Source organism: Rattus rattus, chromosome 16 (genome assembly GCF_011064425.1).
Source record: "Rattus rattus isolate New Zealand chromosome 16, Rrattus_CSIRO_v1, whole genome shotgun sequence".
NCBI classification, from domain to species: Eukaryota; Metazoa; Chordata; class Mammalia; order Rodentia; family Muridae; genus Rattus; species Rattus rattus.
This window is the reverse complement of record NC_046169.1, coordinates 1,528,955-1,550,237: the sequence shown is the minus strand read 5'-3', so window position 1 is coordinate 1,550,237 and position 21,283 is coordinate 1,528,955. Positions and strand designations below refer to the sequence as shown.

General features: G+C 56.3%; 3 protein-coding genes across 5 annotated transcripts; 2 read left to right on the top strand and 1 right to left on the bottom strand.

Moving 5' to 3' along the window:
- The first annotated feature begins 140 nt into the window (after nt 1-140).
- Pcp2 (Purkinje cell protein 2) lies at nt 141-2,203 on the top strand. 2 transcript variants are annotated; one of them, XM_032886645.1, is made up of 4 exons: nt 141-240; nt 551-665; nt 867-991; nt 2,020-2,203. In XM_032886645.1, exons 2-4 carry the CDS (start codon nt 611-613, stop codon nt 2,137-2,139), a joined length of 300 nt encoding a protein of 99 aa, XP_032742536.1. In that variant the 5' UTR covers nt 141-240; nt 551-610; the 3' UTR covers nt 2,140-2,203. The 2 variants fall into 2 exon arrangements, with proteins under 2 accessions (XP_032742536.1, XP_032742535.1); XM_032886644.1 differs by lacking the exon at nt 141-240 and adding an exon at nt 343-449.
- On the bottom strand, nt 1,325-4,064 carry LOC116885372 (protein PET100 homolog, mitochondrial). Of its 2 annotated transcripts, XM_032886647.1 has the most exons (5): nt 3,956-4,064; nt 3,098-3,184; nt 2,898-2,930; nt 2,269-2,386; nt 1,325-2,235 (listed from the first exon to the last, which is right to left on the bottom strand). In XM_032886647.1, exons 1-4 carry the CDS (start codon nt 4,046-4,048, stop codon nt 2,303-2,305), a joined length of 297 nt encoding a protein of 98 aa, XP_032742538.1. In that variant the 5' UTR covers nt 4,049-4,064; the 3' UTR covers nt 1,325-2,235; nt 2,269-2,302. The 2 variants fall into 2 exon arrangements, with proteins under 2 accessions (XP_032742538.1, XP_032742537.1); XM_032886646.1 differs by having other exon boundaries at nt 1,325-2,386.
- Nucleotides 4,065-4,242: 178 nt separating this feature from the next.
- On the top strand, nt 4,243-21,183 carry Xab2 (XPA binding protein 2). The gene is made up of 19 exons (XM_032886643.1): nt 4,243-4,339; nt 7,259-7,407; nt 7,691-7,814; nt 8,099-8,296; nt 9,708-9,842; nt 9,935-10,099; nt 11,662-11,806; nt 12,074-12,225; nt 12,312-12,431; nt 12,519-12,650; nt 12,732-12,863; nt 13,198-13,311; nt 19,405-19,567; nt 19,657-19,847; nt 20,006-20,128; nt 20,221-20,392; nt 20,607-20,736; nt 20,859-20,968; nt 21,052-21,183. Exons 1-19 carry the CDS (start codon nt 4,289-4,291, stop codon nt 21,111-21,113), a joined length of 2,568 nt encoding a protein of 855 aa, XP_032742534.1. The 5' UTR covers nt 4,243-4,288; the 3' UTR covers nt 21,114-21,183.
- Nucleotides 21,184-21,283: the final 100 nt, after the last annotated feature.

Below are 21,283 nucleotides of genomic sequence, written 5' to 3'. Positions count from 1 at the left end.
ACAAGTAGCTTCTTGAAGTCTCAGCACCTGTAATTGACAAGATTAATTCATTTATAGGACATCTAATTAGCAAGCAAGTCCCTGGGGTCCCCTGACCCAGTTACCATAACACATAGGGGGTATAGGTAGGAAGGGTATAAGAGCCCCTCCTCAGAGCAAATGAATAGATTCTTAGTACTGTCCCCCAAGAGGTAGTAGGTGCTAGGATTTAGTGGGGTACTTCTGAGCCCCATTTCCCTGGTAAGTGTCCCAACCCCCAAACCAAGTCAAGTCTGGTCTCAATCTAGGACAGTGGTGGAATACTGTCCCGAGAGGCAGTACCATATGAAATTGTGCTGCAGGCAGGGGCCCCAGGCCGAGAGGTAGGGGGTTGGGGGAGTCAGGGACAGGTCAGGGAATGAGACTCAGGCTTTCATTTAGAGAAACTCTGCAGACCCGTGAGGACTATGGTGAGAGCAGAGATGGGGAGGCAGGCGCTGGTTCAGGTGGAAGCTGGCTGGAAGACAGAGAAGACACAGACCCAACTAAACCAATCCCGTCTGTCCTCAAGGCAGGTTCACCCGACCAGGAAGGCTTCTTCAACCTGCTGAGCCACGTGCAGGGCGATCGGATGGAGGAACAGCGCTGTTCCTTGCAAGCTGAGCCAGGCCAGACCCCAGAAAGCCGTGAGCAGGGGATGATTGGGCCGTGTGTGTGTGTGTGTGTGTGTGTGTGTGTGTGTGTGTGTGTGTGTGTGTGCGTGTGTGTGTCTGAGAAGCAAATGTGGCAGGAATGTAGGCATTCTGGTACCTTGTGGATCTTGGGGCTTGGGGTAGGGAGCTCATTTGGGGTCTGTATTCATGCCCACCTGTCTCTGCTCTGAGCAGAGGGTGGCCCTGCTCCAGAGATGGACAACCTCATGGATATGCTGGCCAACACCCAGGGCCGCCGCATGGATGACCAGCGTGTAACAGTCAATTCCCTGCCTGGCTTCCAACCTATTGGTCCCAAGGTAGGTGATGTCCAGACAACCCGTGGAGACACGTCCCGGTGTAGCTGGTGTAGCTCTCTAAATCTATGCTCCATCTGTAGCCAGATAGGACAGGATCCTATCTCTATACCTGTCTTGAGCTTTGAAAAGGGAGAGCCCAGATAGAGATAGAAAGTGCCACAGGCTTAAGGTCAGGCAGGACTCACGTCAGTGTCAGAGCTGTGACTGGAAAGTACAGTTCTTGCTCCAGCATCTGTATATTTGGGAGAGGCCACGCCACGGGGAGAAGACAGGCAGTCTCCCTGGGAGGAAGGCATATGAATGTACACACGTATATATCAATGAAGAGCATGGTTCTGTTTGGGGGCGTTCTGCTTTATTGTTTCTGAGACAGGGTTTCATGGAGCTCTGGCTGGCCAACGATGACCTTAAACTTCTACTTTTCCAACATGTACATCCTGGGTTCTGGGATTACAGGTGCGAGCCACTGTGAGTGATTTATGTGGTTAGGGATGGAATCCGGGACTTTGATGCAGTCCCTATTAACTGAATCCCGGCCCCGGCCCTATGTCTGTGTACACTGGCAGACACGTTCAGAGGTCCATGTGCAGATAGGTACACATGCAGGTGGAAGCCAGAGGTTCTTCGGGAGTCATCACCTTGTTATTTGAGATGGGATCCTCCACTGCCCTGGAACTCACCAGGCAGATCAGGTTCCCTAGTAGGAAGCCCTAGGGACCCTCCTGACTCTCCGTCCTAAGCACTGGGATTACAAGTGCCTGAAGCCACACCTGGCCTCCCAGGATCCAAATGAGATCTTCAAACGAGAACAGCAAGAATTGCAATGACTGAGCTATGTTCTCAGCGCCCAACATTTGTTTTAGTATGTAGACCAGGGTGGCTTCAAACTCGAGAAAATCCTCCTGCCTCTGTTTCCTGAGTACTCACGACCACCCTGATTGGCAGACGTAAAGACTGTTGTTTGGAGGTGCCCCTGACTTGCACTTTCCGTGGTCCCCTCCCACCGTCTGACCCTTCTTCATCCACAGGATGGAATGCAGAAACGACCCGGGACACTCAGCCCTCAACCCCTGCTCAGCCCGCAGGACCCTGCTGCTCTCAGCTTCCGCAGGAACAGTAGCCCCCAGCCCCAGACACAAGCTCCCTGAGAGTTCCAGCCACCCTGGGCCTCCCGCTGGCCCCTGAAAGTAATAAAACACTTGGCACTAGCGACAGAGAATTCAGTGTGTGTTATTTCCTGGGGGCGGGGTCTGAGAGTTCAGTGTGTGTTATTTCCCGGGGGGGGGGTTGGAACTTGAGGAACTGAAGGTCTCAGGAGCTCTGCTGGGCAGCTTGAAGAAGTCTTTCTTCCCTCTGCTTCCGGATCTTCTGTTTAAATTCCTCTAGCTCCTGGCGCTGGAATGGGGAGAGGGGTGTGATAGAAAGGAAGGAGGGGTATAGGCCTCTGGGCCTGGACTTACTCACGTTACCCTCCCTTTGGCTTTAGAGTCCAGTATTCACACTGGGGACCCCACGCCAATCACAACCACCTACACACGTGAGTTCAGCTTTATCCCTCAGGGAAAAGGTCATTTACGAAACCATTTGTGCCCTCCCCCTCTTTTTAAGATGGGGTCTCATATACTACAGGCTAGCCTTGAGCTCACTGTGTGGCACAGAACAGCCAGAACCCTCCCCATCCTCCTGCATCCATCTCCTGAGTGCTAGAATGCTGGATTTACGGCTACCTCTCCTGTGATCATGGGTATATGCCATCACAAACGGCAAGAAACTTTTACGGAGACAAGGTCCCAGGCTAGTCTGGAACTCCTACTCCTTCCACTTCCACTTCCCTATCTAGGGCTGAGGGTGAAATCTTCATTTGGGATAAAGTGACCCAGTCCCTTAGGGAGAACAGGTTACTGACCTGGCCCTCTTTCTCTCGTGGCCACAGCTCCCTCTGTGGAACAAAGTCACAGGTGAGAACATAAGGCAGGAGAATCCGGAGCCCCACATCCAGAACAGGGTTGGCTCATGGGAGGCAGACAATGGACCCCAATAGCAAGTTAGGGCCTCACACCCTCCTTTCCCCAGGAATTATCCAGCAAACACTTTCTTGATACCCACCTTGCGCTGGACAACATAGTCCTCGAACCACTCGGCCTGATTGGAGATCCAGAACATGACCACGGGGAAAGTGAGGTAGAGTGACATCTGTAAAAAGAGGTGTATGGGCAGAGCCCAGAAGTCACCATCGGAACACAGGGAGATTGCAGGGAAGCCCAAAAGACAGATCTATCCTCCTACACAGGTCAGGAGCTCAGCCTCAGGGGCTCTCTGGGAACCCCAGAAATCCTACCAGGAGAACAGAAACCTGAACCTGAAGACTAGTCTCATGATCAAGCAGGTTTTATTCGTAGTAGTAGTTCTGTTCAAGCCTCCCACGCGCTCGCGCTCGCGCACGCGCGCACCCATACACACACACACACACACACACACACACACACGTGCACAAAGGGGGAGAAGAGAGGAAAGGAAGAGCGAGACAAACAGTCCAAGGACTCCTACTACAAAGACATATCCTTGAGACGTTATTACCTCCCAATCTGATACCCGCCCGTAGCATTTCACACAGAGGGGCCTCATTTTTCAAATATATTCTCTTACATCTAGGAATCTGCCTATCTGAGTTCCATTATGAACCCTAGGCTCTCCTTCTGGAAATCCCACTCTGGATCCGAAGCCTCCTTTCCTTGAAACACCCTCTTCAGCTCACCCAAGTCTGAGATGCTTCCTCAGACCAAACCCAGACTCTTCATTCTAAGCCCCCACATCTAGTGCTCCTTCTGCTGGGGTTCCAATACAAGTCTCAGACATTTTCTCTGTAGGACGCCCACCCCCTCTGCGTTTCTTTCACTTCCAAGATCTATTTTCAATTTCTGAAAGATCCTGGGTCCAGATGTCCAACCCCCAAAGCTCACTGACCCGAAACACCTCCAGCTTCACCCCCATGTCGCTCTTCGGTTTTACGAAGCTATTTCCGCCCAAAGACGACTCTCCAGCATCACAAAATTTCATTGGTGCTTCTCAAGGGCAGACACTGAAGCTGAGTGGTCAATAACCCGCGCTGCTGACGTCATCTTTCGGCGCCCAGTGACTTCCGGTCACAACCTTAACTATACAAAATTCAACAGAGCAGGCCGTGCTGTCAAAGTGAGGTGCAGCCAATAAAAAACGGGTCTGTCTCGGAGAGGGCGGTCATTCTGTGAGTGACGTCACTAGAGCACGACTCTCATCTGTACCTGGAGAGCCAGGAAGATGGTGGTGATGGCGCGAGTTCCGCGTCCCGAGCGGCCGGATCTTGTTTTTGTAAGTCTGCAGCGAGGTGAAGGGTGGTTCCCGAGGGAAGATCCGAAGCTGGATCCCTTATAGGATTGGAGTCTGGCTCTTGGAGGGAGGGGACTAGGCCCCAGACCAGACTAGGCCCTTATGGGGCAACATGTCAAAACACTAATCAGGCCGGAAATAAAGAACCGGATCCTTCTTGGCTTGAGTGAGGAGCTGCTGTTGAGGTTAAGGTTTTGACATCTCGGGCCGAAAGAAGTGAGGCCAGTAGGGGAATGGAATAGTGAAACGACATGGATTTTGATAGGCACAGTGACCAGATTAGAGTTCTGGATTCTAGATAACAGGTTGATGTCTGGGGCTACAAGAACCTTGAAGTATGAAGAAAAGACTAGTGGTGTGGATAGCCACTGGGATTTCACCTAAAAATGTGAAAATAACGGTGGCTGAAATAGAGGTTTCATGTTTAAGCCACGTTCGTAGAGTTAAGAGTTAAGGCCATAACCCTCCTGTATGTTTTTGAGTTACCAGGATTTAACCAAGGGTCTTGTGTATGCTAGGCAAGCACTCTGTGATTGATCAGTATCTGTGCGTGCGGTCAAGTGAACATACATACACACACACACACAACACACACACACACACCCTTTAGCCTGCAAGTTCTGAGGCAGAGCTGAGCACAAGTACAGACTAGTGAGATCCTGAGGGGCCAGAAGTTTGACGATGTAGGTGACTTAAAGTAAAGACTTAGTTACCTAGTCACCTTGGTTGGAGGAGGTGGTTCAGTTAATTAAAGTGCTTGCTTTACAAGCATGGGACCTCAGTTCAGAACCCTACATGCAATGCCAGTGAGAGACCCTAAAGCACAAAGCAATTGAGGAGGACTTCTGGCCTCCAACTGCATCTGCTCCTGTGTGTGCATACATGAATGCTTTGTTTTCAAGACAGGGTTTCTCTGTGTAGCCCTGGCTGGCCTTGGACTCTGTAAACCAAGCTGGCCTGGAACTCAGAGATCTGCCTGCCTCATCCTGAGCACTGGGATTAAAGCCCTGCTCCAGCACAGATGTGTACACACAGAAAAAAATAGTCTTTGTTTGAGATAGTATCTCAGTATGTGGCCCTGGCTGGCGTGGAACTTGCTGGAGATTAGACTGCCCACCAACTCATGGATATTACATATCTGTCTCCTGAGAGGAGGCTGGAAAAAAAAATAAAAACTTTAAAACTTCAGGTTGGGTGTGGTAGTGAATGTTTTTGATCCCAGAACTCGGGAGACAGAAGCAGGTGGATCTCTGTGAATTCAAGGCCAGTGTGAATATACATAGTGAATTCCAGGGCAGCTGGAGCAAATAGTGAGACCCAAGTACAACAAAACAAAATTTTAAAATGTTATTATGTGAGCCTGGTATGAAGATAGGTCTGGTGGGGATGGTGTAAGCAAGAGAGATCAAAAACCTGATGTCTGGGAAGAAGTGTGTTATCCCTGGACCTAACTGGCTGTTTATGGCAGTGACCTGGGACCTGGACCTGTGCTCTCTTGTTGTGAGAGTCTAGGGATTGTGGGAGGGCATAGTAGAGAATAATGGATGGTGAAAATATTCCATACTCCCTGTATGTATGTTTGAAATTGTCAAAGACTTTTTAGAGGGTGAGAATTGGGGCCAGGGAGTGGGATTTACTGGGCAAAACTGATATCTGGGCGGAGGTCTCATTAGCCACTAAGAGGTCTGTGTGGGCGGTTGGGTGCTGAGGGTCGAAGGTCTGAACTAACACTGTAGCACAGTAGTTCTCACCCTTCCTAATGCGACACCCTTCAACACAGTTCCTCATGTGGGGTGACCCCAACCATAAAGTCCTTTTCATTGCTACTTCATAACTGTAATTTTGCTACTGTTATGAGTCATAATGTAAATATCTGTGTTTCCTGGTGTTCTTCGGCAGCCTGTGTGAAAGGGTTTTGTTTTGGTTTTTGGGGTTTTTTTTGTTGTTGTTTTGTTTTGGGTTTTTTTTTTTTGTTTTTTTTTTTTTGTTTTGTTTTGTTTTTGTCCTCCAAAGGCATAGCGAGCATAGGGAGGAATCATATGCCTGGGACCTTGTTGTGTTGCGTCTGTTTGCTTGTTAAAGATGTATTTTTAAAATCATGTTTATGTGTACGTCTTTGTGTAAGTATGTGCACGAGAATCTACACAGGCCAGAGTCTGGAGTTAGAGGTAGTTACGAGCTGCCTGGCATGAGTGCAGGGAACTGAGTTCAAGTCCCCTGCAAGAGCAGTACACATGCTTAACTGCTGAGCCATGTCTCCAGCCCTGTTTTGTTTAGGTAGAGTGTGTGTGTAAGTGCATGGCTTGTGTGTGTTTGAGGGGAAATAGACATCCGCTGATTTTCAGTCGCTCCCCATCTTACTTTGAGACAAAGCCTTCCCAGTGAACTTGAGGCCCACTGGCCAGCCAATGAGCTCTAGGGATCTACCTGTTTCTATTTGCCCAGCATTGGGATTTACAGATACATTCTGCTCTGCCTGGCATTTTCGTGAGTGTCAGAGATCTGAACTCAGGTGACCACGCTTGTGCATACCGACTGAGCCATCTTTCTACTTCTATTTGTTTGTTTGTTTTTAATTTTAATAAGTGTAAGAGTTAAGTCGTGTGCCTGCCACCATGTGCATGTGGAAAGTGGAGGACAACTTAAGGAGTTGATTCTCTCCTACCGTAAACTCGGGCCCTCAGTCTCTGTGGCAGGCGCTGCTACCCACTGGGCATCTTACCAACCTCCCTCCCATCTGTTTTATTCTTTGAGTCCTTTTTGTCTCTAAGTGGCAGGAGTGTAGGCTTGCACCACTGCCTTTGAAAGGGCATGGGATTTCTGAGGAGCCCCAGTGTGGGGTCTGACTCCACTGAGACTAAGACAGGCTGCTCCTCTTCTCCCCTCCCCTGGCCCTGGCAGGAGGAAGAAGACCTTCCCTATGAGGAAGAAATCATGAGGAACCAGTTCTCTGTCAAATGCTGGCTCCGCTACATCGAGTTCAAACAGGGGGCCCCCAAACCCCGACTCAATCAGTTGTACGAGCGGGCACTCAAACTGCTTCCCTGCAGGTACGAATGGCCCTCCCCTCCCTGTGCTACCCTGCTCACCAGCTGCCGTCCCTCCACCTCCAGTCACAGCACAAGTGCCAGTGCGGCCCAGGGGAACGCTGTGTACTCCTCTACTGAAGCACAGCCCCTGAGCGGTCACACCTTCCCTCATGTCCGAGTCTTTTCCTTCCCTGCGAGATCTCTTGCCCTTCCTCAGTCCCCCTTTTCACCACGGTTGCCTCTGGGACAAAGACGGGGCTCTGGGGTTCCATAACCCATCTTGTCTGTCTTTCCTGCTCATTAGCTACAAACTCTGGTACCGCTATCTGAAGGCACGCCGGGCGCAGGTGAAACATCGCTGTGTGACTGACCCTGCCTATGAAGATGTCAACAACTGCCATGAGAGGGCCTTCGTGTTCATGCACAAGGTGGGGATCTGGAGAGGGGTGTGCGGGCGAGCGAGCGCACTCCTGGGAACTGTTTCCCCAGTGAGGTGTAAGCAGGCATCCACCCCTTCCTCACAGTGCTCCAACAAAACCAAAGTGTTCCATGGGCTTGGGGAACTAAGGAGTCTCCTGGGCTTCTTTACAGAGCCTGGTCACAGAGCCTGGGTGGCAGGTCGTGGCCTCCCTGCTGCCCTTGTGCCCTAGATATGAAGCGGAAGGAAGCCACGGAGCCTGTGGCCCAGACCTATCACCCCTCATTATTTCAGATGCCACGCCTGTGGTTAGACTATTGCCAGTTCCTCATGGACCAGGGCCGAGTCACACACACCCGCCGCACCTTTGACCGCGCCCTCAGGGCACTGCCCATCACCCAGCACTCTCGAATCTGGCCCCTGTATCTGCGTTTCCTGCGCTCTCACCCGCTGCCTGAGACTGCTGTGCGAGGCTACCGTCGCTTCCTCAAGGTGAGCACCAGTTCTGGGTTGGCTTCCAAGCCCAGCTCATTGGATAAGGGCCTGCGTGCGATGAATAGGCTGAGGAAGAGGCTCCAGTGAACATGTACAGTTTAGTCATGGTCTCTTTCTGTGTGTGTGTGCGTGTCTGTGTGTGCATGCGCGTGCATGTGTGTGTGCGTGAGTGCGTGTGCGCGCGCAGGCGCCTGTGCACTCGTGTATGTGGAAGTCCAAAGTTGACACTGGGAGTCTTCCTTGATTACTCTGTTTATTGAGGCAAGATCTTTTAGGGAACCCAGACTAGATTTAGCCAGTTCTAGCTAGCCCCACAGATCCCCTTTTCCAGTGCTGCCACAGTTACTCAGTGTTTATGTGAGTTCAATGGATCCAAACTCCAGTCCCCATGCTTGCAAGGCAAATGCTTTAAACCCTGAGCTAACTCCCAAGCTGGGTAATTTATTATCTCCAGTTTTCAGGTAGTTAGCTTTTAGCTTATATCCATGTGTCAGTGGGCATAGAGATGAGAGCTAGGGACACCATGCATAAGATGTCCTGCACAGGATTTCAGTCTAGACCTAACTATGTGAAATAGAATAAAACCACAGCCATAGTAAGAGGCGGGAATTGCAGGCAGAGCATTGTGTGTTCACGCCAGTGATGTCGGTTATGGGAAATCTCTTAGCATGGTGCTGCTTGGGTGGCAGTTTGTGACAGAAGCAGGTCCTTCCCTGACCATCAGTGTCTGAGTTGGACTGCCTAGAACTTGCATTGGACAGTGTTGGGGTTGGGGAGGTGACAAGGCTAAAGGAAGGGCCAAGGGTGGACCACTCAGGACCGAGACTGAAGGTCCAGACTAGATTGCTGGCTTGGTTTCTCTTCTTCTTGCTGTAACAAAGTCCCTGAGACAGTCTGAGGGAGCGGGCTTATGTCGGCTCACAGTTTAGGGGTACAGTCGTCTAGAAGAGAAGGCAATAGAAGTTTGAAACAGCTGTGACTCCATGCTCAATAAACAGCTATTCACACACGCGTCTTTACACAGAAGACTGCCCAGGAAATGGTTCCATTCATAATTAACAGTCTCCTCATGTAGATTAACAGAATCTAGATAATCTCTCCTACACATACGCTAAGTTCATCTCAGAAGTGATTCTAGAGTCTTTCAAGTTGACAGTTAACACTAACCATCATAATTCTGTAGCCACGTGAGGCACATGGTATCAAGACTGACCCAAAGGAACCAAGGCCAGACCAATGAGGCTCAAGGCTGGAGTATTGGCTTCAGGTTGGACCACCATAGCACTGAGGCTGGGTTAGCGGGGCTGGCTGTGTGTGGGGGATGCGGGGGCGGTGACTATAGCAACTTAGAAGAGAGACTGTATGTCCTGCATCTCCCGTCACCTTGAGTGGGGTGGGTGTTCTCCAGCTGAGTCCTGAGAGTGCTGAGGAGTACATCGAGTACCTCAAGTCCAGTGACCGGCTAGACGAGGCTGCACAGCGCCTGGCCACGGTGGTGAATGACGAGCGCTTTGTGTCCAAGGCTGGTAAATCCAACTACCAGGTGGGTTCCCCAGAAATGGAGACCGGGTGGGTGAGAGGTATCTTCCCTCTTGGACCAAGACTGAGATGTCCCCCATACCCTGTATCCTGCAGCTGTGGCACGAGCTGTGTGACCTTATCTCCCAGAATCCAGATAAGGTACAGTCTCTCAATGTGGATGCCATAATCCGTGGTGGGCTCACCCGCTTCACCGACCAGCTGGGCAAGCTATGGTGCTCCCTGGCAGACTACTATATCCGCAGTGGCCACTTTGAAAAGGTACGTGGGTGCCTAGACCTCAGCTGTAAGGTGGGTCTCAGGAGGACACACAGAGTGCACGGGCAGGACAGAAGCACAGATACGCTGTGTGTGACACATCACACACGCACACATTTGCCACCCAAGTAGTGATGACGGGCACAGTAGCCCTGTAGACGGGAACCTTCAGGACAGGCTGACTCTGTCTGGTCCTCTCACATCCTATCCTGCTGTGTAGCCTGGGACGTTGCTGGCTTGAGCGTCCTGTTTGAGAGCTTGTTTGAAGGAGTGCAGCCGCTCACTTACCCGTAACCCAAACCAAGCTTCTCCATTCGGGGAAGGTGGTCCTTTTCCACTGACTCAGTGCCGTAGCATGCAGCTTTGGGAGAGCTGTACGTGGGGCAGTGAGGACAGGAAGAGGACAGCCACCTTCCCAGTCCGATCAGCTGGATCAGCTCTAGCACTCAGTGAGTGACAGAATCTCCACCAGACTGCCCTCGCAGATGTCCCCAAATGTCCCTGTTTGCAAAATGAGGATGTGCCACTTCTTACCTGTAAGGAACTGGTGCAGGAACATAGGCAGGGTACGCACCAGGTGCCTGATGTGAAAAAATTCCCCTCAGATTGTATTGACTGTCTGTCCTTCCATCTTGCTGTCTAGAAACATGCTGGGAATAGGGGTTGGATGGGACTCTGAGAATCTCTATAGGACTAAACCGGGGCTACTATGGTCTACGGAAACTGGGGAGGAGGCCTGGAGTGACTGATGTCAGGGGACTGGGATTTGCAGTGCTTGGGCTGGGCGAGGTGAGAGACAGCAGTGCTCACAGAGCCCGTTGACCTAGTGCCTGCTGAAGACATGGGATAGTGAGATAGGGATGGAAAGAGTCTAGAGAACACAAGCTCGTGAAGGGGTCAGGCAGCCGTTGGAGGAGACAGGCTGTGTTATGTGACATTCTCGGGTGAGACAGGAACAGATGTCTCTTCACAGATAGGTGACTTATTTCATTTTCTAAATGTGTGCACATAGCAACCTGTGAACTTATTGGGCTTCCGTACATGAACACAGGTGAGGGCTAATTAGAGGAACACGGATGACTCAGAGTAGCTGCCCCAGTGAAAACCCTCCGCAGCTGGGAGACAGGTCACAAAAGCTGCGTCCTTGGACCCTCCTTCCTGACAGGCTGGGCCTTAGGGGTTGGTTGGAGAGCCCCCTGTTCAGCAGTTGTTACAGTTTATGTAACTCGGGGAGGGGCTTGGGACTCTTGCGTTTCATTTACCTTCTGAGCCTTCGGAGCCTCCCTCTCCCTCCAGAACGGGAAGTTGGAATTAGGGAGAAATGGCTTCACAGCAGGCCGAGCTCAGGGTTCAGTGGGGGGAGCTGGGTCTTGCTGCCCACCTGTTCCCTCTCGGGGGGGGGGGCAGTTCTGACGGAGGTGTCTCACTTGACTCCTGATGCGGTGCTTCAGGCTGGCAGGCAGTGCAGGCCATGGGTCAGCCCATGGGTGCTGGCAGTGGGTGTGTGGGTGGGCTCTCGTGCCTCTCCTCTGTACTTCTCCTCACACCATATCTGCACCCCACAGGCTCGGGACGTGTATGAGGAAGCCATCCGCACTGTGATGACTGTGCGGGACTTCACCCAGGTGTTCGACAGCTATGCCCAATTCGAGGAGAGCATGATTGCAGCGAAGATGGAGACTGCCTCTGAACTGGGGCGCGAGGAGGAGGGTGCGTGCAGTGTGGACTGTGGGCTTGGGAGGAGAGGGTTGAGTTCCTAGCCCCTGGTGTCAAGGAGAGAGGCGGGATGGGCACTGGGGCCTAGATATCCTAGAGTAGTCTTAATTGCATACAGTCATGGCAGGAGGGCAGGTGCTAGGTCCATGGTGGCTCTTTAGGTCTACAACACTGGGCTTGGAGGGAAGGAAGTTTAGGACAGAAGTAGACAATGCCATCACCTCCAGTCTCCCTGGCTTCATGAACATATTTGACTCCTAGATGATGTGGATCTGGAGCTGCGCCTGGCCCGCTTTGAGCAGCTCATAAGCCGGCGGCCCCTGCTTCTCAACAGCGTCCTTCTGCGCCAGAACCCACACCACGTCCACGAGTGGCACAAGCGTGTAGCCCTGCATCAGGGCCGCCCTCGGGAGGTGTGTGATGTCCCCAACCCACCCTCCCCCGCCCCGTAGAGTTGCCATGCCTGCCCTGCCCTCACTGTGTGACCTTCCTGCTCTAGATTATCAACACCTACACAGAGGCCGTGCAGACAGTAGACCCCTTCAAAGCCACGGGCAAGCCCCACACCCTGTGGGTTGCATTTGCCAAGTTTTACGAAGACAACGGACAGCTGGATGATGTGAGTGTGCCATGTGCACATCGCATTTCACCAGGGGACTGGGGGGCCAAGCGGCAGGGCCTCACCTCGTCTCTGCCATTGCCACAGGCTCGTGTCATCCTAGAGAAGGCCACCAAGGTGAACTTCAAGCAGGTGGACGACCTGGCAAGTGTGTGGTGCCAGTGCGGGGAGCTGGAGCTCCGGCATGAGAATTACGATGAGGCCTTAAAGCTGCTTCGGGTAAGTTTGTGAAGACCGGCCAGGGCTGTGAAATGGGGCCCAGGACAGCCCCTCAGTGTCTCTGTCACTGTCTTTCCACAGAAAGCGACAGCTTTGCCTGCCCGCCGGGCTGAGTACTTCGATGGTTCAGAGCCTGTGCAGAACCGTGTATACAAGTCGCTGAAGGTGTGGTCCATGCTTGCCGACCTGGAGGAAAGCCTGGGCACTTTCCAGGTCAGCTGCCACGGGCAGGAGTGAGGGGAGCTGGTTCTCAGCCCACAGGCAGGGGTGAGGGGAGCTGGTTCTCAGCCCACAGGCAGGGGTGAGGGGAGCTGGTTCTCAGCCCACAGGCAGGGGTGAGGGGAGCTGGTTCTCAGCCCACAGGCAGGGGTGAGGGGAGCTGGTTCTCAGTTCACAGGCAGGGGTGAGGGGAGCTGGTTCTCAGCCCACAGGCAGGGGTGAGGGGAGCTGGTTCTCAGCCCACAGGCAGGGGTGAGGGGAATGGGTTCTCAGCCCACAGGCAGGGTGAGGGGAGCTGGTTCTCAGCCTGACTTGTTTGTTCCTACAGTCAACCAAGGCAGTGTATGACCGAATCCTGGACCTGCGCATAGCCACACCACAGATTGTCATTAACTATGCCATGTTTCTGGAGGAGCACAAGTACTTTGAGGAGAGCTTCAAGGTGAGGCAAGCCCTAAGGGTGCTCAAGGCCAGGGTACAGTAAGGCACTTCCTCCATGGTCTGCAGGTGTCCACTTGTCTCAGTGTCCTCTCACTGTCACTGTCTGTACATGGTGTTTAGATACATGGGGACCACAGGGTGGAGACTTGTATAGTTACTCTCCTTGTTGGATCCAAATGTCTGACAAGAGCGGTTAAGGGAGAAGAGTTTATTCTGGCTCACAGAGGACATCGTCCACTGTGGTGGGCCTGGCATGGCAACAGGATCAATCTGTGGCCTCTGCGCTGCGTCTGCAGCTGGGAGCACAGGAGAGGATGGGAGTGAGTGTGGGACTGGGAGCACAGGAGGGTGAGTGTGGGGATGGGAGCACAGGAGGGTGAGTGTGGGGACTGGGAGCACAGGAGGATGAGTGTGGGAACTGGGAGCACAGGAGGATGAGGTGGGGACGGGAGCACAGGAGGATGAGGTGAGGGGCGTGGAGCACAGGGAGGGTGAGTGTGGGGACTGGGAGCAGGGAGGATGAGTGGGGGACTGGGAGCACAGGGAGGATGAGTGTGGGAACTGTGAGCACAGGAGGGTGAGGGGGGGACTGGGAGCACAGGAGGGTGAGTGTGGGGACGGGGAGCACAGGAGGGTGAGTGTGGGGACTGGGAGAACGGGAGGGTGAGTGTGGGGACTGGGAGCACAGGAGGGTGAGTGTGGGGACGGGGACAGGAGGGTGAGTGTGGGGACTGGGAGCACGGGAGGGTGAGTGTGGGGACTGGGAGCACAGGAGGATGAGTGGGGGGACTGGGAGCACAGGAGGATGTGTGGGGGAACGGGCAGCACAGGAGGTTGAGGGGTGGCACGAGGAGCGCAGGAGGGTGAGTGTGGGAGCACAGGAGGATGAGTGTGGGGACTGGGAGCACAGGAGGGTGAGTGTGGGGACTGGGAGCACAGGAGGGTGAGTGTGGGGACTGGGAGCACAGGAGGGTGAGTGTGGGGACTGGGAGCACAGGAGGGTGAGTGTGGGGACTGGGAGCACAGGAGGATGAGTGTGGGGACTGGGGAGCACAGGAGGGTGAGGTGGGGACTGGGAGCACAGGAGGGTGAGGGGGGACTGGGAGCACGGGAGGGTGAGTGTGGGGACTGGGGGCACAGGAGGGTGAGTGTGGGGACTGGGAGCACGGGAGGGTGAGTGTGGGGACTGGGAGCACAGGAGGGTGAGTGTGGGGACGGGGAGCACAGGAGGTGTATAAGAGACAGGGGTGAGTGGGGGACTGGGAGCACGGGAGGAGGAGTGTGGGGACGGGGAGCACAGGAGGGTGAGGTGGGGACTGGGAGCACAGGAGGATGGGTGTGGGGACAGGGCACAGGAGGGTGAGTGTGGGGCAGGGGGGACAGGGAGGATGAGGTGTGGGGAACGGGGAGCACAGGAGGATGAGGTGGGGACGGGGAGCACAGGGGGGGGGGGGTGGGGGAACGGGGAGCACAGGAGGGTGAGTGTGGGGAACGGGGAGCACAGGAGGGTGAGTGTGGGGACTGGGAGCACAGGAGGATGAGTGTGTGGGGACTGGGAGCACAGGAGGAGGAGTGTGGGGGGAGCACAGGAGGAGTGTGGGGACAGGAGGATGAGGGTGGGGACTGGGAGCACAGGAGGTTGAGTGTGGGGACGGGGAGCACAGGAGGGTGAGTGTGGGGACGGGGAGCACAGGAGGGTGAGTGTGGGGACTGGGAGCACAGGAGGATGAGTGTGGGGACGGGGAGCACAGGAGGATGAGTGTGGGGACTGGGAGCACAGGAGGATGAGTGTGGGGACTGGGAGCACAGGAGGATGAGTGTGGGGACTGGGAGCACAGGAGGGTGAGTGTGGGGACTGGGAGCACAGGAGGGTGAGTGTGGGGACTGGGAGCACAGGAGGGTGAGTGTGGGGAACGGGGAGCACAGGAGGGTGAGGGTGGGGAACGGGGAGCACAGGAGGATGAGGGGGGGACTGGGAGCACGGGAGGGTGAGTGTGGGGACTGGGGAGCACTGGAGGGTGAGGGGGGGACTGGGAGCACAGGAGGGGTGAGGTGGGGAACGGGGAGCACAGGAGGGTGAGGGGGGAACGGGGAGCACAGGAGGGTGAGTGTGGGGAACGGGGAGCACAGGAGGGTGAGTGTGGGGAACGGGGAGCACAGGAGGGTGAGTGTGGGGACTGGGAGCACAGGAGGGGTGGGTGGGGGGACGGGGGAGCACAGGGAGGATGAGTGTGGGGACTGGGAGCACAGGAGGATGAGTGTGGGGACTGGGAGCACTGGAGGGGTGAGTGGGGGACTGGGGCACAGGAGGGGTGAGGTGGGGACTGGGAGCACAGGAGGATGAGTGTGGGGACTGGGAGCACAGGAGGGTGAGTGTGGGGAATGGGAGCCCAGGAGGGGGAGTGTGGGGAACGGGGAGCACAGGAGGGTGAGTGGGGAACAGGGGCACAGGAGGGTGAGTGTGGGGGCGGGGGCACAGGAGGGTGAGTGTGGGGACTGGGAGCACAGGAGGGTGAGTGGGGGACTGGGAGCACGGGAGGATGAGTGTGGGACGGGGAGCAAGGAGGGGAGTGGGGGGACGGGGAGCACAGGAGGAGGAGTGTGGGGACGGGGAGCACAGGAGGGTGAGTGTGGGGACGGGGAGCACAGGAGGGTGAGTGTGGGGACGGGGGGGCACAGGAGGGTGAGGGGGGACTGGGGACAGGAGGATGAGTGTGGGGGACGGGGAGCACAGGAGGATGAGTGTGGGGACGGGGAGCACAGGAGGATGAGTGTGGGGACGGGGAGCACAGGAGGGTGAGTGTGGGGGAACGGGGGGAGCACAGGAGGGTGAGTGGGGAACGGGAGCACAGGAGGGTGGGAGTGTGGGGACTGGGGCACAGGAGGTGAGTGTGGGGACTGGGAGCACGGGAGGGTGAGGTGGGGACTGGGAGCACAGGAGGGTGAGTGTGGGGACCGGGGGCACCGGGGGGGTGGGGGGGGGGACCGGGGCGCAGGAGGGGGTGTGTGGGGGGAGAGGGCACACGGGGGGGTGAGTGGGGGGGCGGGGAGCACAGGAGGGTGAGTGGGGGACTGGGAGCACAGGAGGATGAGTGTGGGGACGGGGGAGCACAGGAGGGTGAGGGGGGGAACGGGGAGCACAGGAGGGTGAGTGTGGGGAACGGGGAGCACAGGAGGGGTGAGGTGGGGAACAGGGGAGCACAGGGAGGATGAGTGGGGGACTGGGAGCACAGGAGGGGTGAGTGGGGACTGGGAGCACAGGAGGGTGAGTGTGGGGGCCGGGAGCACAGGAGGGTGAGTGTGGGGACTGGGGAGCACAGGAGGGTGAGGTGGGGACTGGGGAGCACAGGAGGGTGAGGTGGGGACTGGGAGCAGGAGGATGAGTGTGGGGACTGGGAGCACAGGAGGATGAGTGTGGGGACGGGGACAGGAGGATGAGTGTGGGGACTGGGAGCACAGGAGGATGAGTGTGGGGACTGGGAGCACAGGAGGGTGAGTGTGGGGACTGGGAGCACAGGAGGATGAGTGTGGGGACTGGGAGCACAGGAGGATGAGTGTGGGGACTGGGAGCACAGGAGGATGAGTGTGGGAGCGGGAGGATGAGTGTGGGGAACAGGAGAGCACACGGAGGATGAGCGTGGGGACGGGGAGCACAGGAGGAAGAGGGTGGGGACGGGGAGCATAGGAGGATGGGTGTGGGGACGGGGAGCACAGGAGGATGAGTGTGGGGACTGGGAGCACAGGAGGATGAGGTGGGGACTGGGAGCACAGGAGGGTGGAGTGGGGGACTGGGGAGCACAGGAGGATGAGGGGGGACTGGGAGCACAGGAGGATGAGTGTGGGGACTGGGAGCACAGGGAGGATGAGGGGGGGCGGGAGCACAGGAGGGGTGAGTGGGGGACTGGGAGCACAGGAGGATGAGGGGGGGACGGGGGCACAGGAGGATGAGTGTGGGGACTGGGAGCACAGGAGGATGGGGGGTGGGACTGGGTGCAGAGGAGGGAGGGGGGGGGGATTGGGAGCACAGGAGGGTGAGTGTGGGGACTGGGAGCACAGGAGGGTGAGTGTGGGGACTGGGAGCACAGGAGGGTGAGTGTGGGGACTGGGAGCACAGGAGGGTGAGTGTGGGGACTGGGAGCACAGGAGGGTGAGTGTGGGGACTGGGAGCACAGGAGGGTGAGTGTGGGGACTGGGAGCACAGGAGGGTGAGTGTGGGGACTGGGAGCACAGGAGGATGAGTGTGGGGACTGAGTGTGGGGACTGGGAGCACAGGAGGATGAGTGTGGGGACTGGGAGCACAGGAGGATGAGTGTGGGGACTGGGAGCACAGGAGGGTGAGTGTGGGGACTGGGAGCACAGGAGGATGAGTGGGGGACTGGGAGCACAGGAGGATGAGTGGGGGACTGGGAGCACAGGAGGGGTGAGTGGGGGACTGGGAGCACAGGAGGATGAGTGTGGGGACGGGGAGCACAGGAGGGTGAGTGTGGGGACTGGGAGCACAGGGAGGATGAGTTTGGGGACTGGGAGCAGGAGGATGAGTGGGGACTGGGGAGCACAGGAGGATGAGTGGGGGACGGGGAGCACAGGAGGATGAGTGGGGGAACGGGGAGCACAGGAGGGGTGAGTGTGGGGACTGGGAGCACAGGAGGGTGAGGGGGGACTGGGAGCACAGGAGGATGAGGGGGGGACTGGGAGCACAGGAGGGTGAGTGTGGGGACTGGGAGCACAGGAGGATGAGTGTGGGGACTGGGAGCACAGGAGGATGAGTGTGGGGACTGGGAGCACAGGAGGATGAGTGTGGGGACTGGGAGCACAGGAGGATGAGTGTGGGGACGGGGAGCACAGGAGGGTGAGTGTGGGGACTGGGAGCACAGGAGGGTGAGTGTGGGGACGGGGAGCACAGGAGGGTGAGTGTGGGGACTGGGAGCACAGGAGGGTGAGTGTGGGGACGGGGAGCACAGGAGGGTGAGTGTGGGGACTGGGAGCACAGGAGGATGAGTGTGGGGACGGGGAGCACAGGAGGATGAGAGTGGGGACTGGGAGCACAGGAGGGTGAGTGGGGGACGGGAGCACAGGAGGGTGAGTGGGGGACGGGGGGCACAAGAGGGATGAGTGGGGGACTGGGAGCACAGGAGGGTGAGTGTGGGGACTGGGAGCACAGGAGGGTGAGTGTGGGGACGGGGAGCACGGGAGGGTGAGTGTGGGGACTGGCTCATTTTCTCCTTTTTAGGTAGTCTAGGATCCCGGCCCACGAGATGGTGCCCACCCCCATTTAAGATGGCCTCTCTGCTGTAGTAATGTGAGAAAGATGACCCTTCGCAGACATAGCTGAAGTCTGCCTTAGGTTGTCCTAGATCTTGTTATGCTGACAGCAGTGACTGTCACGGGGAAATGGCTTTTCCTTTGGCAGTGGTAAACGTGGAACCAGAACTTTTGGGCATTCAAAGCAGGAGAAAGCTCGTACCACTGTGCAACGTCTCCACTTTGATCTCTTGTAAAGCCACCAGTTGTGTCTGGTTGGGCCTACACTAACCAGGTCATTTTAAGTCCTTTTCCTCGTTTCCAAAATAAGTGCTTGCATGGTCAGGCACTGGACATGAGGGCCTCCGCAGGCGAATGCTGTGGAAGACGGGTACTTCTCCCATAGCCAGTTCCTGTGTCCTCCAAGTCCTTGGGTGAAATGGAGCAAGTGTGGGAGCCGTATGTGCAGCTCCCCTTGGTTTCTGTTCAGGTGATGGGGTGTGGGTCAGTCAGTGTGGCCGTGGGTATTTCTGTGTTTGTGGTGGCCATAGGCAGATACACAGGTAGGGAGGTTGCGTCTGTCCATATGTTCCTAGTCCTTCTGTCCAGGAGTACGAGTGTGTTCCCAGGACTCGGGTGCCTGTGTCTGTAGCGACCTCGTCCATGAGGTATCAGACTGCAGAAAGTCCCTGTTCCCCCTGCCTTAGGTCCTTGTTGTTGGCAGAGGGAACCAGTGACTGACATACTTACATGTGCCATGATGGAGGGCTGGGCAAAGAAGGGACCCTGGGCAAGCTCATGGAGACATGAGCCAAGGCGTCTGGATGCTAACCCGTGGCTTCTTTGGAAACAGGCATATGAGCGTGGCATCTCGCTGTTCAAGTGGCCCAATGTTTCCGACATCTGGAGCACCTACCTGACCAAATTCATCTCCCGCTATGGGGGCCGCAAGCTGGAGCGTGCACGGGATCTCTTTGAGCAGGCACTAGATGGCTGCCCACCAAAATATGCCAAGAGTGAGGAGGCTGCGGGCTGTCCTGGGACATGGGGATGAGCAGCACGGTTGAGCTCTGCACTGCTAACTAGACCCTTGTATCATGGGCAGCTTTATACCTGCTTTACGCACAGCTGGAGGAGGAGTGGGGCCTTGCCCGCCATGCCATGGCTGTGTATGACCGTGCTACCAGGGCAGTGGAGCCAGCCCAGCAGTACGACATGTTTAACATCTACATCAAGCGGGCTGCTGAGATCTACGGTGTCACCCACACTCGCGGCATCTACCAGAAGGCCATTGAGGTACCCACCACCAGTGACCTGGTATGGGGTTGGGGTCCATGCAGGCAGGAGGATCCCAGAAAGCCTGCCTGCATGGGATGGGTGGCAGAAGGCTGTCCTGAAGCCAGGTACTGGGACCCCTTTCCCTTAACCCTGCTCCCCCTGCCCCGTGGTGCCAGGTGCTGTCTGATGAGCATGCCCGTGAGATGTGCCTGAGGTTTGCAGACATGGAGTGCAAGCTTGGCGAGATCGACCGCGCCCGGGCTATCTACAGCTTCTGCTCCCAGATCTGTGATCCCCGGGTAGGGTGTGCCCAGTGTCGCAGCGGGGAGGGTGGGCAGTGGGGATGCTGTACCAAGCACCTGGCTCACTGATGTGCCGCATCCCACCACAGACAACTGGGGCATTCTGGCAAACGTGGAAGGACTTTGAGGTCCGGCACGGCAACGAGGACACCATCAGGGAGATGCTGAGGATACGGCGGAGTGTGCAGGCCACGTACAACACTCAGGTCAACTTCATGGCTTCGCAGATGCTCAAGGTGTCGGGCAGTGCCACGGGCACAGGTGAGCTGCTGTAGCCTTCCCTTCCTATGATGGCTAGGCCACGCGGAATAGTGTGTCTGCCCTGTCCCGGAGCACTCAGCGCCTGGCCTAGGCCTCCTAGCTCTGCCAGCATTTGGAACCAATCCTGAGAATGGCTGGGGCTGGTCTAATGTGCCTTGGAGAGGGCCTGTGATCTGACACTGACCTTCCCTCCCCGCCTGCCCCGCACCCCCAGTGTCTGACCTGGCTCCTGGGCAGAGCGGCATGGATGACATGAAGCTGCTGGAACAGAGAGCAGAACAGCTAGCGGCTGAGGCAGAGCGGGACCAGCCCCCCAGGGCCCAGAGCAAGATCTTCTTTGTGAGGTGAGGGCAGGAGGGGGGTGACCAGTCCTTCTTAGGAAAGGGGTGTTCCAGAGAAGCTGCTGGAGGCAGGAGGGGTCCACTGAAGCAGCTGACAGCCACCACCTTCCCTCTCCAAACCCCAGGAGTGATGCCTCCAGGGAGGAATTGGCAGAGCTGGCTCAGCAGGCCAACCCTGAGGAAATCCAGCTGGGCGAGGACGAGGACGAGGACGAGATGGACCTGGAACCCAATGGTCAGTGGCCAGCCCCAGGGCCAGGGTTAAAGCAGATGGGCCTCCCCATCCCACCCCCACCTTGACCTTACTTTCCCCCACAGAAGTCCGACTGGAACAGCAGAGTGTGCCGGCTGCTGTGTTCGGGAGCCTAAAGGAAGACTGAAGCCTCCACACTTTCCCCTCCATGGTCTCTCCCCCATGACTCCCCCTCTAATACAACCCCTCTTTGTACATCACTGTCTCAACCTTCCTGCCGCCTGCCCAGGTGCCCCAGGGCATGCTAGCTTAGAGCTGCCTGGATCTCTGCACTGATTGGCTGGGACAGGAGGTGGA

Excerpts from the sequence above, each read along its gene's own strand:
- LOC116885372 (XM_032886646.1), bottom strand. The coding sequence starts at position 4,048 with ATGAAATTTTGTGATGCTGGAGAGTCGTCTTTGGGCGGAAATAGCTTC. Across the intron at positions 2,931-3,097 it reads ACTATGTTGTCCAGCGCAAG|AGGGAGCTGTGGCCACGAGA; the intron begins GTGGGTATCAAG and ends TTTGTTCCACAG. Across the intron at positions 2,387-2,897 it reads CACGAGAGAAAGAGGGCCAG|CGCCAGGAGCTAGAGGAATT; the intron begins GTCAGTAACCTG and ends TCCCCATTCCAG.
- Pcp2 (XM_032886644.1), top strand. Across the intron at positions 666-866 it reads AGGCCAGACCCCAGAAAGCC|AGGGTGGCCCTGCTCCAGAG; the intron begins GTGAGCAGGGGA and ends TGCTCTGAGCAG. Across the intron at positions 992-2,019 it reads TCCAACCTATTGGTCCCAAG|GATGGAATGCAGAAACGACC; the intron begins GTAGGTGATGTC and ends CTTCATCCACAG.
- Xab2 (XM_032886643.1), top strand. The coding sequence starts at position 4,289 with ATGGTGGTGATGGCGCGAGTTCCGCGTCCCGAGCGGCCGGATCTTGTT. Across the intron at positions 9,843-9,934 it reads CTGGTAAATCCAACTACCAG|CTGTGGCACGAGCTGTGTGA; the intron begins GTGGGTTCCCCA and ends TGTATCCTGCAG. Across the intron at positions 19,848-20,005 it reads TCTACCAGAAGGCCATTGAG|GTGCTGTCTGATGAGCATGC; the intron begins GTACCCACCACC and ends CCGTGGTGCCAG.